The following is an 18692-nucleotide window of genomic DNA, read 5'->3' on the forward strand; positions in this document are numbered from 1 at the left end:
GTTAAAAGTAAATCACTCTCCCAGATAACACACACCTAACATGAAAAAATTCTCCCTAGGTTTCTATTCTGTTGTCCCAGGTTGCAAGTTTCAGACTGAGCAAGTTGCAAGGGCAGGTTGGTAGAAACCAGCTCTAGTATATATAGTAGTGACAGACTACAAACTGAGGAAGGCAGAATAAATAGATTTACCACACAATTTGGATTGAATGGCGTCAGGCATCCCACCTCTCTCATATTTAGCTGAGCAGAGTCAAGTCTAAACCAGATGGATTTTTGTAAGGGAATTTCCACAAGGGATGCTACATGACAGGACTACTGCAAAATAACGTCTCAAAGATGCAGCCATGCAGAAATGGGTCCCAAAGAAGAATATGCTTTGGCATAACTAAGACAATTATCATCCTTTCTAATTTCTAATGCTTAGCAGGGTTTTACTTAGTAAAACTCAGTGTTTAACTTTGTCTTTTGTTTTATCTGGCAACAAGATCTGCAGACTCTTGCCAATTAATAGCTTTACTAGCATTCAATCAGATTTCAGGATGTCCAGGTTGAAGTATCATCCACTCTGTTAAAGTCATTGTTTTCAGTGCTTACCTGCCCAGGACTGCATATAAGCAGTTTTTTCCCCCTTCATTATTTGGCTGTACTCTCTCTGATCAGACAGTTCAAGGCTGAATCAGCAAGGGAGCACATGCAGAACTCACTCCTGCCCACATCTCCTCCCAGAGTGGCACCACTCACCAGCTGTAAGAGCAAAGTGAGCACTGTCTGCACTCACATCAAGAGGGAGCTGGCAAATCTGCTCAAGAAAGATTTCCGCTCCCTCTTGAAGACCTATGGTTAACAGTTAGTTATTCTGCACATCAGATAATCATTCAGCAGAAGTAAGCTGTTTTAACGTGCTCTTTATCAGATAACGTTGATCTGGTTTTGCCAGTTCTTTGTGCATTGACAGCAGACGGAGATGAAAAAATTATGGACATGGGGCATGAGTGCTCTCACCAAGTAAAGGGAAAAAACTAATTTTATTATGGCTTAAACTGTTATCAATTTCATGGTTAAGGCTGTAGTAATACTTCTCATCTCTGCAGACTGCTCTGATTTACAGGCAAGGGAAATAGTTTAACAATTACAGAAGTGCAAACCTCTCTTCTGGTACTCTTCTTGTGCTCTCTGCCTCTCCACGTCCAATCTCACTCTTCTGACAGGGTGAAGGCAACACCTGACCCCATACCTCCAGGCTACACTGGATGAGACTATTTCTTTCTCATTCATCAAAAAAGTGCATGGGTTTCATGTCCTCCCTGACCCATGCACACACCAAGGTGGCTGCATGCTCTCTCCCAAGAAACAAGTGTAACCAAAATGGACCTAAAAAAAGCATTCTCCCTGTGGCTGCAGTATACTTCCTCATGGCCTTTGCTCAGTTGAGGTCTTCCAAATCCTCTTCTAAGTGTGTGTAGGTTCTCTACCTACTGACTTATGTGCCAGCAGGACCCTGATGCAATGCAGCACATCCTCCCAGGCTGCCCCCTCACTGAGCCATGCCTGGTGACTACCCCCAAAATGCTGCCGCCCCTCACCTCCCGCCCAGTGTCCTACCTGGCATCAACTGCACCACTGCCTCAGGAGTGGTGGTGGGCACAGCATGGGACTGCTGCTGGCTGGAGCTGACCTCAGGCTCAGCATTCACTGAGGGCGAGCCAGCCACCTCGCCACCTGGGGCCAGTTGTGGGACAGATGGGAGAGTCTCCTCAGTGGCCGGTGGCTCCTCTTGACCAGGCAGCTGCAGTGCTGAGAGGGGGATGCTGATGGGTTTCCCAGTGGTGGTGGTGGCATTGGAGCTGGTGGCTGGCACTTGCAGGGCAGCCACAGGGCCACTGCCTGCCCCCCGGGCTGGGGAGGCTAGGGGTCCCCGGGGTGGCCGCTGTGTGGCCATGCGGGGCAGGCCGGGCGGGGAGGAGCAGAGGCGCTGGGGGTCGGGGTCGGGGCCGGCGACAGGCTGGGGCACGGCCCTGGTGGGTACCAGGCAGGAGGGGCCGGCCGGGGGCTGTGGCTTGGGCTTGGACATCTGCGTCAGGGCCAGGGCCGGCCCGTCGGCACCGGCAGTCAGCTCAGCATTGGCCACTATATAGTAGTCCTCAGGGAGCTCCTGCTTGATCTTCTTGAGGAGCACGTCACTGCCGCCCTCATCAGCGGGCTGTGCCTGGGCAGCCGTGGGCAGCCCGGCAGCTGGACGCTTGCGGGGGCCGGCAGGGGCACGGTGGGGGTGCGGCTCAAAGTCGCTGTCCTCGTCGGTGACAGAGGACTCACAGACCATGTCGAAGAGAGTGGCCTCATCCTCGTACTCCTCCACAGGCTCACCCAGCTCCGATGGCTCACTGCAATAGGAGAAGTCGCAGGAGTCGCGAGTGCGGGTGCAATCCAGCTTGGTCTTCCCCGTCCGACCTGGGTAGCGCTCCAGGGGGCTGGCCTGTGCCTCTGATGGCACACCCAGCATGCTGGGACTGTCCGAGTTGAAGCTGCGGCTGTCCTGGAAGCAGACCCGCTCCTGGGAGCCAGCCCGGCAAGTGGCAGCCAGGGGCCAGTGGTAGGCATGGCCAGCGCTACAGCCCCACATGGCTGTCAGGTTGCCATGGGCCCCCTCGGAAAGCAGGTGCTTGAGGTTAGGGATGAGGCTGCAGATGGTCCCATGGCTGTGGGCCCAGCTCACCAGCTTGGAGAGGTTTTCAGAGGAGGTGTGAAGGCAGTCCTCCATAGCACAGGATCAACAACACCTCGGTGCTGGGAAGTCGGCGGAAGACACTGTTCAGATCACACGGTCCTGGCACTCATGGTCGCATGTTGCCAAGCTCATGCTTGCTGCTTACCTGAAAACAGAGAGCAAAATCCCACTCTTCAGCAATCCCAAAGCACAACCACATTTCCATGGGCAAATGAAACATTCGTAAGCTTAGCTAAATCCATTTCACTCTCATTCTCATGCCCTTCAAAACATGTTTCTCAAAACTTCGCCTGCTTTTAAGCAGCCACATTCCTCATTCTGCCCGCAAAAAGCCTACCTTTAAACCCAAAGGAAGAAACATCCTTGCAATATACAACTGAAGATAAAACTGCTTTTCAAACAAGCCAGTTCAGTATCAGTGGCAATATGATTTGAAGCTTAAATCTCTGACAAAGTATAAATGCAGCCCAAAAGATGTTGACTGTGTCTTCATACCTAGGAAATGAAAATTAAACAAAATCTTAAAACATACAATTAATCTTGAACACCAGGGTGGCAATCAAGCACCAACTCAAACACAGCAGATCTGAAGAAACTATGACATTTTACGTAACTTTGAACATTTCTCAAATGAATCAAACATCTCCTTTTCAACTGAATTTGAGAGGCATCAAAGTGAAGGCCTGAATTTGAGTTTTCAATATAAGGAAGAATCAAACAGAGTCACCCTTCACTGTGCTATACTGATAATCATCAGCTGTTCAAAGGTTTAAGAAAAACTCAAAGGACCTGAAAGATTTAAGCCATAACCTTCCTTGAGCTCTGAGAGTTAACATTTTGCTTTTTTATCATACTGTTTATTTTCCAAGAAAAACACTTGCCATTTTCATGGCAAGTACAAGATGACAGCAAAGTCTGAGTGTCTCTGTATACACCTAATGCCAGAGAAGTCACCTCAGTGACCTCAGACAGATAAAGTATCTGTGAACCTCCACTCATTTCTGCAGGTCTGTTTGGAGGCTCTTCCTAATCTTCTCTCTCCTGTTCTTTGTGAAGAGGACCTACAAGTCTTAGAGTTTCTGTAATCTCATTTCAATTCTATTCTCATATAAGCAGAAAAGCCCTTTACATTTTTTCCAGCTGAAATGCAGCATTCATGACAATGTGTCCTGGTTAGAACGGCTGGGACCAATTCATCACTGGATGGGTGTAACCCAAAACTGTGTATTCTGTAGCCTTCCATGCCATTTCCCAGAAACTGTTGTCAGTAGAGGCCTATGTTCCTGTCCTCATACCCTTTTATGGAATTCCCCGCTCTGATACCCTTTTATGGAATTCCCCCCTCTGAGGGAAGGACTAAGCATCCTCATGCCCTTTTATGGAATTCCCCGCTCTGAGGGAGGGACTGAGCACTCCCGCCTGAACTGGAGAATATATAAACTGGGAGTTTCGGAACCTTTCCACCGCTCGTGGGATCCAGAGGAAGACTGCAGACCACCGCTCTCAACCAGACTGAGACCACCACCCTCAACTGGACTGCAATCACCACTTTTGACCAGACTGCAACAGCTCTCCCACCAGCAGGTTTTTCCACTCTCCCTTTACTTTGGACTCGGGGGGGGGGCCAAGGTACACCACTTTTGTTCATACCCCAGGGTGCTGGGTTATACATTTTGGGTTTTGCGGGTTAGAACCAATTATCTGTCCGTATAATTGTACTTATTGTATTATTTTAATAAATTGTTATTCTGACTTATAAATCTCTCTTTTGAATTGAGTTCATTTCCCCTGCTGGTTAACTTTTAAACCAGCACACAATGTTACACCTCATTTTGTTCCCTGTCCTCTTCTACATAAGCATTTTTAGATGCAAAATGAACTGTGTCATGGCTCAAAAAGACAGCTACGCAATGGCTAACTGCCCCTGGAGAATGCTTTCCCTAAAATCCACACAAATTACTACCTGCCCACATAGTTGCTCTTCAACATCATTTGCTAGTTAGCTGCAGAAAGCCAGTTTGCTCTGTGCCAAGGGAGATGAGGACGCTGTGTTTCAATGGTTTTGCAGCCTGCATATCCCTGCCCACTCACTCCCATTCACCAGGCAAAGGTTGGCCTGTGCAAACTAAAACTGGAAACAAAATGGACAAGTACTGCCTACAATATTCTCCACAAGGCTTCTCATGGGTCTTTCCACCCCACCCAGGCACTGTGACTGTTTGGTGGGGTCAAGAATGGAGCCAGGATGGGAATTTCTACATACTTAAAAAACTTCTAGGTATTTTTCCAACATCTTTGAAATTAATCATGACATGGAGGGAATGGATGAACAGCAAGAAGCATATGATTAGGAAACAGAGATAAAATTGTGTAAAATTTAAGCCTGTTTTTGCAGCAGCTCAAGCCAGAGTGCATGCACAGAGAACAACTGCTGCAATAACTCTAATTCCAGCTTCTATTACAGCCCACATGAAACCACAGGAATGGTACAGATTTCACTGCATGACCTGCAACATAAAGCTCCTTGCATGACCAGTGCCTCTCTGCAGTAGGTCCCCAGCTTGTAAGCCTTTCAGGCACTGGAGAAGGCTCCCCTTTGCAAACATACAACTTTTAAATATCTAAACCTTCTCTTTTATGTTATTTGTTTTAAACCTTTTAAAGATTCACTGTCAAGTCTTGACAGATGTCAAAACCCCCAAGGCATCCACATATCTTCTGAGAGAGATATTCAACAATATGTACTTCCAATGCAGCCTGCCACAGAAGAAACACCAAAAGATCGGAAGAGGAACACCACACTCACACAAGGCAAAGAAGACAATCTGGAAAGTGAACAGGGGAAAGCTGTAGTCAGTGATATAGTCCGAAGCTGCTTCAGCGTAAACCCATGCGATATCATGGAGCTGATCAATTGCTGCATAACCAGAGATGAGTCTTGGGAAGACAGAAAGCCCAGTTCATCTGAAGAACCATTTTCCCCTCAGGGAAATGAGATAAGGTTGACTGCCACAGTCAAGATTGTGCTGAAAATCCAAAGACAACAGTTATTCAGAAGCACTGTGTCTTCGGTTTGCCAACCGCAGCAGAAGTTGCCAATGGCACTTTGGCAGAGAGGGACTCATGCTGTAGAAAGCACAGCAAATGCATCATTATCTACCTGGTTTCCTTAAGAAGGAACTTGTCAGCTCAGTCAGACAGTATGATGCTGGCTGACAGTCTGCTCCTGTTTGCTAAATCACATTTCAGAAATTATGTAAGTCCTTCATTCAGACTGGCAAGATCTGATAAGATGACTCATGCTTAATAACCTGCTAACATGATAACTCTGAAATCATACAGTAACTAGCAAAAACATGCTATAGCTTCAATGTGAATTACACTGGTATTTTAACTGCATTACAGGAGCCTCCCATTGCACTTTTCTGCAGTTCAGAGCCTATAAATATCTAATTCAGAGTGAAGCATGTCTAGGCACTGGAGAGTCACTGCAGCTATCTGGACCCTAAAGTAAGAGCCCAGTTTTAAGGTTTTTTTAGCTTTTACGACCTCATTTACAACATGCCACTATAATGACTAATGTGTACAGAATATGTGCCATGTGAGAAAGTGTTGTTGTTGCAAACCCATTCCTTGAGATCTGTCAGTGCATTAAGGGGAACACCATTTGACTTGGGAAAGGGAATATTTTCTGTATATCCAGAACCAGGGTATTGCCATAATAGATCTACTTGGGGACCAAAGGGCAATGAAGAACAGCAACCGTTAATGAGTAGCCCTCTTCTATGTTCTAGGATGGGACTTGGCTTAGCCAGCTTGATGCAGACAAAATTCTTCCTGATTTTACACACAGCAGTAGCAACAGGCCCTTTGCGAGGATGCAGAGAAGATGCACTGACACCAGGTAAGTCCCAGGAGCAATAGCAGTTGGTGGTAGCTTGCCAATATGAACCCTTTCCTTTATCCCATGAAGAGAATGAACAAACACCTTTGGGTAGCAAAGACCTGGCTACCTCAACCGCCTTTTCTCCTTTGGCTCCTTGCACATGAGAGTGATAGAGTGGAGTTTTGACTAGGACCTCATGGGAGATTCTTCAGAGCAAACAGGGAAATCTGTGATGTGGCTCCCTCAGAAAGGAGGTAGAAGAGGTGAGGAGGCAGTGAAGTAGGATGAAGGATGAAGTAGCTGAATGGAAAAAAACAGGATGATGCAGAAGTGTACAGTGGGAAGTGGGTGTCCTCCAGCAGGGTCTGTACACTGGACTGTGCATTTAGTGGACCTACAGCTCCAGGAGGGCAACGGGGGCATTTTGTTGTAAAGAAGGAAAGAAATCTTATTGGGATCCTGTCCTCTCACAGACTCGGGTAGTTAGGAATGGATTTCCTTCCCAGGGTAATATCAGACAAGTTGATTCAGACTAACTTGCATCACACATATGTATGTTTGAAATTCTATTACCACTACTGATTATTGGCACTTCCATGCTGATTTTTTTCAAGGGAACAGTATTGCCAGGACTACTTTAACAAACCTCTTGGACATGATGCTAAGACTGATCCTTCTGAGAATTTTCTAGAAGTCAAAGATTCTCAAGTAAGACTACAATGCAAAAATTTACTTTCGTTAATAATAAAAAATAATCTTTCTAATCACACAGTTGTATAAAAATTCCAAAACCTGAATCCTAAAACATTAAAAGACATGTAAATACCCCTGCATTTACTCATTATAAACATCATGGATTCCAAACCAATCTTGCAACAGCTGAAACCTGTTAAAGAGTTTTTATGGAGAGGCAATATTTTAACAGCTTTTACATTCAAAAAAACTTTGAAAGCATTTGGACTCTGCTTTCTCATACTAGCAAAAGAAGCTCAGAATATTTTAAATCCTCTCTGTTTTCAGCCTCCACCCTGTCCAAACTTACCAGGGTGTTACTTCATCACCATTTGAAGGGGAAACACTGGTTCATTTCTTGAAAGACCTATCTTTTCCTACTTAAAAGTAAGAAAACACAATTGATAGCTAGCAGATTGAGAGCATTAGAAGTTTAGCCACCGTGGTGTAAGTATCTATCTCATTCACTGTTTTAGCTAATGGACAATATTAGGCCTTCTCTTATTACTAGCATTTCTTAAGCCAAGTGCTTAGCATTGATAAATGACTGAGGTCAACAACAGCAGAAATCCAAGTCTCAATTCACCAGAGAAGGCAGAGTAGTACTGAGGACCCCACAACGTCCTGCTGCATTCCCACAAGTCTGCCAGCCATCAATTCAGGTTTACCTGTAGTATTTCTCTTTCATAAAGTAAGATGCTGAAGTAAACTCAGCAGGAACTACAGCCTAACCCAGATAGAGGTCCACAAATGTTGGGGGCCCCAGCCATGCAACAGAGCACCCAAAATCATGCCACTGTTAATCAATCACCTTCTCTGCTATCTCCCATGAGGGAAATCCTACTAACAGGGGAGTTAAAGCTCAGCCTCTTTGCCCCAGTGTTTTGATTTCTCCACTGATACTGCTAAGGATGTCATCAACTTGTCAAAGATGGACAACTACTCAATCAAAACAGGCCAGCAAACTGGAAGGACTGGGAATAGGTCAGTGCATTTTCTCTAATTGTAGACTTCAAGAGTACAAAACTCTTATGTCAACCCAAATATTACTGAATTTACTTTTTCCTTGAAAGAAAGACTATGAAGCAAAAAGAAGCAGAGAGGGAGAGAAAACAAGCATGTAGAAAATAATGACACCTTATAGGCAAGGTGTGAATCAACTAGGTCTTCCAGTTTACATGGGGAAAAGGGGTTGCCTTCCATCTCTGATACAAACTGCACATGGTTCCTTTTAGTTAGGAAAACATGTTTTTAATTGAGCATCTCTCTAGAAAACAAAAGGGTGTATATTACAGAGGAAAGGCTCACAAATTCTGGCAAGTTCTGCAAGCCTGTGAGGTAGTTTGGCAATGTCACGTATCCTTAAACTGGTGAGTAATTCCTCTAGCTATGCTCATTTGTCACTGTTCCTTATCACTTTTGTACAGTCTCCAGCTGGTATCTTTACAGGAAAACAACCTTTCACCTCAACAAAATCACTATTTCCAGATTATTTAAGCGTATTCTATTTGTCTATGTTTTTATCCCTGTATTTATCGAGAAATAAATAGGAATGCACGGTAGGAACAAAACAAAACCTTCATGCTAATTTTCCACCTCCACAATTCTAGGCTCATCCCACATTTTACATAAGTTCAGTCACTTAAATGTAGCATGTGACTTCCCTTCTGTGTTTCAGAGCTTCTGTGCTTATATCTTGGGCTTTCTGAAGTCATTAGGAGCTCTGCTACTTAATGAGCAGGACAGAGTTTTACCCACAATGAACCACAATTATGATTCTATCAACAATAAGCACCAAGAATGCTCTCCTGAGAGATGGGTGCAGGGGGTAGAGGAAAGAAAAAATAATACACATGTTTCTGGGTAGTTAACGCTGTTCGCCATTCAGAAAAATTTCATGGTTGTCTGTCACATTCGCTCCACAAGGCTGCAGCTTCTTCTAAGTTAGTCTTCAGGTTAGATGCTTTCCTTGCCAAGTGTGGCACGCCTTCAGCTGCAGCTGTCATCACAAGCCAGAGGAAAGCAGCAAAACCTGTTTGCTGGTGAAACGCTTTCAGTTGGCTGAGAGAGAAAAGGATTTGGCTGGGACAGCATTTGCGGGTTCCCTTGCCTTTTCACATGGAAGACTATCACACAATTAAGAGCCTCCCAAGAGCCTGCCTCATTCACAAGATAAAATGATTCATCCACTGACAGCAGGAGGGACTAAGGAACTGTTTGGGGGCTCTATCCTTAATCTGAATGTAATGTTACAGGCACCACTGCTTCTAGCTTTGTATTCTTTTCCTCCCCAGCACCTACTAAACAGGAGCTACGTGAGCCTTGCTGTTGTACAGTGCGGCTGAAGGGTCACTTGACAGTGCTCTCCATCTTTTTTACCCTGTCTCTTCCTCACATATCCCATAAAGGACATGTTTTGCCATGCACTTCACAGAAGCTCTGTAGCACTAAAGTAACCCTGTAAAATATTAACACTCCACGCTGCTTACAACTGAGCAGTGTACAGCTGAACCAAGAGGAGATTTTAGGATTTTGAAAGCACGAAATACTATAAACATAGTGATAGTCTTTAAGTAGTGTGAAGACAGAGAAATCCTCTTTTTCTATTCAGTGTTTAGCAAGTGCACCCCTGAACATTTCTCTCAAAGCCTCAGTAAAACCTAATTAATTTTGTTAACGCAGACACTTCTTACTGTGGTCTACAGTGAGATACAAGACCTAAGATACAACATGGATGGTGACCTGGATTGAAATCTGTGTTTCTTCAGACTGAAAACTGAAAGCAAGTTTTAGGACTAGCAGTTCTGTGGACTGACAGACTGTTGGATGAACTATCCAATGACCATTATGTGCTCCCAGGTTATTGACACAGGCTGAGGGGAACTGCAGGGACTTACCATGGAAATCATTTCCTCTTCTACTTACACTCCCTGAGCTGCATTCAAATTCAGTGTTTCACCTCACCAACATGCAATGCGGGGCAGCATTTGTAACTGCTGGGACCTCTGATGAAATCTGGCTTGCTTGTGTCATCCCTGCCTCACAACTCCAGTTCAAGTTGCATCTCCGTGTCAGAATTTCATAAATTTAATATTTAATTTATTATTTAATAAATAAGCACACTCTTGGAAAACTGTTCAGGGCTTGCTGGTTTTGGGGGTTTTTTGCAGATATATGTACCTTTGAATGAGCGTGACTGTGTGCTAAGTGCAGTTATGTGGATTTATTTCTGCCTATACCTCATATTCTAAGCCTGGAGAGGGAAAAGGAGTAGAAAGGAACTATCAAGTCTTCATCATGTCTCCAACTAGTTTTCAGAAGGCTGCTCCCATATAACAATTTTCAATGCACTTCAAAAAATGGCAGAGTTTTGATGCAGGGAAAACACAACCAGTTTTACGTAGCCTTGAATGAGCCCAGAAACTGAGTCCTGCATAACTGAACTCCTAAAGCACCAGACTCCTCCTGAAGTAAGGATGAATCAAGCCCTGCCTCTCTTTGAGCTCCTATCAAATTTACATTTACATTTCAGAATGTTGCCTGCTGCAATGGCCAAAAATGACCAAACGTATGTATAATCCAACACATATATACTAGGAATGCTTCTATATAAATAAAACTTTTAAAATAAAAATAATCCAGCTGGGACAGCTCAAATCATATACTCACTGTTCATTCCAGTATTTATTCTTAGAATGGTAGAAACTTCCCCAGAGCAAAAGCGTGGCAAGGGCAAACATTCTCAGTTGTACTCGTGGCTTTCTCCACTAGGAACAGTGAATGACAATCACTGCAAAATCCACCCTGCATTTAATCCCTTGGAAAACTGTGCAAGTACCACTTGTTTGAAATTGGCTCTGTTTTCCATTGAGGTTATAATGGGTCTGACACTAAACTTTTCCACACATTCAAACCCAATCCATCTATTTCATAAAGTGTCTTTTTACAGCAAAGTCAAAATGAACATTTCCAGCTCTGACATATTTATCACTGCACTGTTGCTCATTCCTTGAATACAGGTAGGACCACTGTTGCACAGAAAGAAATAGATATTGTGACACAGCCAACCTATCCACCATCAAATTTGCATAGAAGAGCTTGATCTAATTAATACCTACCAAGGTGAAGACTGTATTGAGCTCAGTAACCACCTGTAACCAGGTGGGAGTCAGTCTCTTCTCCCAGGCAACTAGCAATAGGACAAGAGGACACAGTCTCAACCCAAACCTCTCAAGAGGTTCAGGTTGGACATTAGGAGGAATTTCTTCACAGAAAGGGTGATTAAACATTGGAATGTACTGGCCAAGGAGGTGGTGGAGTCTCTGTCCCTGGAGGTGTTCAAGGAAAGACTGGACATAGCACTCAGTGTCACGGTCTAGTTGACATGGTGGTGGTTTGGTCACAGATTGGACGCTATGAAGTCTTTTCCAACCTAATTGATTTTGTCATCCTGTAATTTTGATATCTGCTTTTTGGCAAACCAAAACTGATTCAAATATGCCTCTAAACTCATATAATTTTTGTATCATTATCTTTGGTAGATGGCATTTTTTAGCTGAGTCACCAGTCCTTCAATCCCTTTAGTAATCTTGATTCTCTTGCTTTGAGTTCACATTTTGTCTACCAAAATATAATATAAAAATCCAAATCAAAATAAAAAGCCAGCAGGATAAGTTACTTACCATGCTCTATTTCTAACAAATTTGCGAAGGAACTCGGCATGACTGGGTAACCCCACATCCAGTAGTGCCTGCCCACAGATGTCTCTCTAAAAGCTCTTTCCAGAGCTTTTCAAATCATGTGTAAATATGCAGGCTGTGGTCAAATGCAGCTATAGAGGTGTGTTACAGCTCTGGAAACAGCATGTTTGGAGCTGTTTGGATTCCAGTCCAGGTTCAGATTTTACCCAGGAATTTCCAACTGTTTATGAGAGCCCAAAGCCACAGCTGTAGTTCTCAGAGAAGGGCTGAGGCATGGTAAGGAAGACAAGAATAAGACTTCTTTCTCCATTTTTCTCAATCCAGTATCTATTATAAGTGCTAGAAATTCTTATCTCCACTTTTAATGACTGCAAGCTATGTTTTATACAAGACCTGGCATCATCACTCACAAAGCAAGCTGGATGGGGGGAACAGTGTGACAGCTGCAACACAACTTTCCAGAGCAAACACAATATGTCCATGGTTTTGCTTTTGCCAGAACTGGGTCTTGCAATGACCAAGCAGGGACTCTCAGGTGCATCTATCATTAAATGTGGAGCCTCTGGGATAAAACCTGCTCTGTGAAGAGGCAAAAATGACAGTGAAAAGGAGCTCTGCATCCAGCCAACACCATAATAGTTAAACAGTTCTGCTGAAGCAGTGCAGGTTAAAGACCTGATATTCACAGTGCCTCCATGAGCTTTGTCAATATGAGTGTTGATGGCAACATCAGCATAAATGTGATGGTGACACCAATGCACATTGCTACACCATGCAACCAATGGGACAGAACAGAGGAGTACTTGAGAAGGTGCCTGCGCATTAGGATTAGAAAAACATGGGAGTTCTGCTGTAGCCTCAAGTCAATCTTGGCCATCTCTCATATTTTACTAGCTCTGTATTTAGCAAAGAACATTTTTAAAGAAAGAACACATTTTCTGGAAAATAAGTACTGAGCAGTATGTCAACAATAAGATTTCAAGGTGCTGATCACTGGGGGGGGGTGGGAGGGGGGGAAGAAAAAGTCTAGATTTTCTCAAGTTACCAGGGAGCTTATTTACCATGGATTGGATATTTTGTGTTGTTAATTAAAATTCATTTCAAAATTGCATCTGTCTTCACACCATTTCTTATCATGACCTGGATATAAAACTGCATTACATTAGACATACTAACATTTGCCTCAGCGTGCAGGTCACAATCATTCTTTAATGGAAAAATTGCACCACATGTTTGGAAAATCTTCAAAACACATCATTTCCTGAGTTTACAACAAAGTGTGTGTACCCTCTTTACTTTTAAAATTACAATGAGAGGAATGAAGCACACACAGCCTGAAGGCAAGATGTTTTCCCTGGCCTTTCATTTTCCTACAAATTGTATTAAGAGAAAGTCTGCATAATTTACTAAAAAGAAAACAGGAATATTAACATTGACTTACACAAAAATTATGAACACCAAACTCTCCCATCTTCTTAGAGGGAAACCAATGCCTTCAGTTCCAGCCCAGACAACTTAACTATTCCATGCTATTCCTTACTAGCAAACACAAGTGGCTTCTGTGGATGAAAGACTCTACTGTGCCAGATTTGGTTTGCATTTTTTATTTGTAGGATTTATTTCATTTCAAGGCTTTTCTAAACCAAAGGGAATTTGGAATACTGCCACTATGGCAATATTAAAAACATGGACTACTTGCCTAAATAGTGTCAGTGAAACCACAGTATTAACTATCTACAAAATACATGGGAGTTGTTTCCTACAGAAAATTAGAACAATTGCAGAAACTCAGCATTTCAGTGTGAGGATGAAATTCTGCTTTCTATACTAGAATTTAAGGGTTTAAGTTTTCCCTCTTTTTGACACAAAGATAGTTTTGGATGTTAAATGATTTTCCAAGGACTTAATCCTCAGCGAGAAAAACATTCTCAAACTGTCTTTAGAATGTGCTTTTTGAAATATCAACAAGTATCGCTATCATTAAACCACTGGCATCAGACTGACATCCTGTCCTGCAGTTGCTTTTTAAAATCTTTTAAAAAACTCTCTGTCATGAAGAAAAGAGTTGTTCTTGGAGAATGGACTTGAAAAACACACAAGAAGCATAAAAATAGCAGATTATTTGATGGGTAGGTTTGTATCCAACTGTGTATAACAGATCACATGCAAACAACTCCCTAATAAAGTTCCTAGACCTGAAATTGACATGATGTAGAAAAACAAGTAATATGAAAGCTGCCCTAGAAATGCACCAGCAAGGATTTTCATTCAGATATAAGCCAGACAGAAATACTGGGTAACAACCTGTAGTCAACAGCCATAGGATAAAAAAATTAGAAATGCTCCATTCAACTATGTGCCAAGTTTTCTATTATCCCTGGAAACATATCTAGCTGTGTGCCTCTAGCATCTGATCAATTCAGATTAAAATTAAAATTAAACCAAGGTTTAAAATAGATTACATTTTAAGATTACTGAGATGGGTTTCCTGAAAGTACACAAAGAGATCAACACCTTATAATGCTTACCCACATATAGGTGAGGAGTTGGTGGCAACCCCACAGGACAAGAAGCCTGACCTACTGTTCTCTTGATGGAGAAAGCAGGGAGTGGGTCACAGTGCAACATGAAGTTCTGAGGGACTAAGCCTCCCCAGGCCACTCTGCACTGCAGTTCGAAAGCTTGCAGGTCTGAGTTCAGTGGGACTGGAGCTACAGAGGCTTGAACAGCTGGACATGGAAAAGGTCCCTTTGACCTTATCTGGCTCAGTCAACCCAGGCTCCAGTTCTTAGAAGCATTTATGCAATCAAAAGGATGGACAAGCACCAAATGGGATCTTTGGAGGTCTACACAGACATGTAAACTAAGCATCTATAAAACCTGACCCTGACTGTCTAAAACCCTGATGAAAGCTTTAGCTAGGCAAGTTCCAAAGCTTTGGCCAAAAGAGCTAAATGTGTATTCTCAAGCAAGCATAGTTCTTATTAACATTAGTGCAAGATTTGACATGTACAACATGTAGATTTAGGGATGGTGCATGATTAAGAAATAGAGAGAAACCCCAGAATATTCATGTTTTACATATAGAGGCATTGGCAGCTGGCATGCAAAAGACTTTGGAAGAAGAGCTCTGTCTATCATGGAGGACTGAGTCTCAAGAACTCTCCCTTATGTCCTCTTGGAGGTTCAGAACCTGAACTGTAGCCTTCGGACAACTGGAGTTCAGAACAATATGCTACATACACTGCCCAATATTTGGTAAAGCAAGTGAAAATATGACTTTAAAAATCACTCAACCGGTAAAATGGAAACGGCTGTGTAATAAAAAAAGTCAACATAGTGTTGCATATGTTGTTACATTGTTGCATTGCATGTCTTCATTAACCCGTGGATGCCCCATCCCCGGCAGTGTTCAAGGCCGGGTTGCATGGGGCTCTGAGCACCCTGATCTAGTGGGCGGCATCCCTGCCCATGGCAGGGTGGTTTGAACCACATGATCTTTAAGTCCTTTCCAACCCAAACCATTCCGTGATTCTGTGATTCATTAAAGTCTGTCCCTGCTATGCTTCATTAGTACTGGATTTATTGTACCAAAAATAGATAAGGAAATTCCTTTCAAAATTACCCATTTCTGTTCGTACTGGTTCATCTCATTAGAGTGAGAAATGGCCCTGGACAAATGCAGGCTAGTAAAAACAGATGAATGAAAGTAATTACCAGGAGCATAGTAATTTATTTGAAGGTATTTATCCTCCATTATCCTCCTCCAAGAAATGCATCCAGGCAAACTTCTTAGTCTCTCCAAAGACAACACCAAATGTAAAAACTCTTAAAAATATAATTTTTTCCATCTGTGATACTCCAGACTCTCCTCTCCTCCTCTCTTCTCTCTTCTCAACTAAATGACAGATTATAAACCAAAATATTTCTTAAAATACAGTAGGTTTCAAAGATATCAGAAGATACTTTACTGTATCAACTTCACAAGGTTTTCAACTAATTCTTTCTTGTGCTTGCATTTAGTCCAGCCTTCGAATAAACTAGTAGAAAATATACAGCCTTTGCTCATTAAAAAAAAAAAGGGACAAAAACACCCACACCTTTGTCCCACAAATATAAGCTGAAATGTCATACCCTATGGGCATTCCAGGGATGTTGATATCAATATCTAATTTCTTCTAACTCTCTCCAGATATGAATAACCTCTAATTGATGACAAACACTGAAAAACATGCCAAGAATAACTGAGTATCACAGTCTAGGTAACACAGAGCTTTATAACATATGTAATTACTAATCTAATATTTGAAAACATTCTTGCAAGGACATGCACACACTAGATACTCATTCACCCAACTGTGTCATGGAGTGTATTTGCATTTGAAGCCAGTCAGGTCTCTCACACTTACCTATTCATGCAGATCCAGCAGATACCTGGTCATTTCTTGTTTGGAGAAATAAAACAGAATCTAGAAGGGCTATTTTGGAATTATACTGAGGAATGACACAGGCTTCTATTTAGAAATTAAAAACCAATCAAAAAGGAGAAAGGTTGAAAAAGAACATGTTGACATTTATACAGGGGCTAAGTGTATTGAACTGCCATGACCAGTTTTCTTTAATTTCTGCTGATATTTTTCCAATAGGATTGTTTTGGCAATGTGCTTGGACAGCTTCATCTTGTCTCAGAAAGAGCTGCTTCAGTCAGAGTAGCTGACTATTTACTAGTATGTTGAGTCCAAAACAGAAAAATCTGTATTGTGTATTCTTGTATTAATGCTTTGCATCATTTTTTAGGTGTCTGAAAACTTGGCTGGCTCCTTCCAGCTGCAAACTGTTACCAGTGACAGTTGGGAGGGGAGTAGTGAGAATTACTACCACGAAACTCAGCAGTGATGTTGTTGTCACATCTCTCTAGACAGCCCTTCTTCTGACTTTGCCAAGGTAGATGCCCTTTCACCCTGCTGCGAATTGCAATATCCATTGCAATCTCAGAAAGAAGCCAGAGGGACAATTACCCCTTGCCTTACATCACATCTAAGCCTTGAGCTGATTTTCACCCTTGCTTTGCACTGACAGCATTTCACCTTTACCTTCAGGCATCTCAACAGTCACTTGCTGTGTGCAAGGAAATATAAAACCAGATCCTCCAGATCTGAAGGGCAAGTCTAGTCATACATTCACACACACACACGCACACACTTCCACCTGCCCAACTGCTAGTAAAAGGTGCATGTTGGCAGCAAAGAGAAGGTTGGGAAGGCTGATTGAGTATTACCACTGCAATCACTGAAAAAGTCGCAGAGTCCCTGCTATGTTCAACCTACTAGCGCTCCTGATGCTGACAGTTCAGTCTAAGGTTTCAACGTTTGTCTACTGAGATTACACCGAAGAGCCAGAGCAAGCTGGAACCTCTGGCCACAGTTGCATGACATGTACAAAGCTAAAGACAATGCTGTGAACCAACCCTTAGCAAAGCAGCCCTCTATGTGGGGTCTTTGCTAGTGTGCCAAATGGAAGGGGACATTTCACTTACTGTCCTGGGGGGCTCAGCATGCCCTGGTTCTGTCTAGACAAAAGGCTGGAAGCAATTTCTGACCCACACTTTGCTGCAGTGCTAAAAAAAGATATTTTGCCATGCCCGACAGATGAAAACACTTAAATCTTGCAGGACTGACATACCTGTTTTTCCTTACGCCATCTAAAATATCGACAAGCTGACCTTTCTGCAATCACCTTTTAAAATTTAACCATTTCACTAGAGTGGAAATGCAAGTACTGAAATGCTGCTTCAGATGGGGCATGAATGCTAGCCCTTCTCTAACTGTGCCTCTTTGTAGCCAAATTACAACCACTAACATTCATAGAAATAATGGCACTGAAACAAAACACTCAAAGGCTTTACAAAACACAAGACATCTGAGAAGTTCAAGCAACCCAAAATATACTTGCAAAGAGCAAGCTTCACATTACCAGCTTCATAAAGCCCAGCAGCAGCAGGAGACAAAACTGAACAGCTCTGTTCCCTGCCTGGTTGGACTCAATGATCTCAGAGGTCTTTTCCAATCTGGTTGATTCTGTAATTCTGTGTGATTCTGTGAATGTCTTTTATGAAATTGCTTTAAGAGCAGTTAAAAACAAAGTATGTTCTTCACTTTGGCCTTTGGAGATGGAGGTGCGTCAACCTTTGTTAAAACCAGCTTTCATTTCAAGCTGCACCAACAACACACTAGAGAGAAGTCTATCCCTGTGGTTGCTAAAGCAAGCAAAACATTCACAGATGTGAGGGGAAATTTAGCCTACTTGCTGCCTGCCAGACTGGAACAAATGGAGCTAGGAATACTTCTAAAAGAGATACAAACAAAAATAAGGCTTCTCAGAGCATTTTAAAAGGCTTGTGTTTAGAATAGCTGTACAGCACAAGGATAAATCTGCCAAAGATAAAAAGGCAAGAAATGAAAATCTCTTGGCTGTACACTTTTGAAAGATGATAGATAGGGAAAGGGCAGTCAAAAAATTTCTCTCTCCACAGCACAGCTGCACAAGTTAAACATTTCATAGCTAGGAGCTCTGTGTTTGCTAATCAGTCATTAAAAATATTTTTTTTAAAGGTAAACTTCTTATTGTTCACATCCAGAATCCAATCC

The 18692-nt window shown here is 42.6% G+C and overlaps 1 protein-coding gene across 2 annotated transcripts in view; it reads right to left on the reverse strand.

The window, feature by feature from the left end:
- Positions 1 to 18692, reverse strand: part of KIAA1958 (KIAA1958 ortholog) — a 61167-nt gene that overhangs the window by 27674 nt on the left and 14801 nt on the right. For both annotated transcript variants that reach the window (XR_003538461.1, XM_027709011.1), the window contains exon 2: positions 1605 to 2872. Coding sequence is in view for 1 of the 2 variants with exons in the window: in XM_027709011.1 (XP_027564812.1) it covers positions 1605 to 2760 (1156 nt within the window). In the remaining variant the exon portion in view is untranslated. The remainder of the gene's footprint in view (positions 1 to 1604; positions 2873 to 18692) is intronic.

The sequence above is a fragment of the Neopelma chrysocephalum genome, unplaced genomic scaffold (assembly GCF_003984885.1).
Source record: "Neopelma chrysocephalum unplaced genomic scaffold, ASM398488v2 Primary Assembly neopelma1_96671, whole genome shotgun sequence".
Taxonomy (NCBI): Eukaryota; Metazoa; Chordata; class Aves; order Passeriformes; family Pipridae; genus Neopelma; species Neopelma chrysocephalum.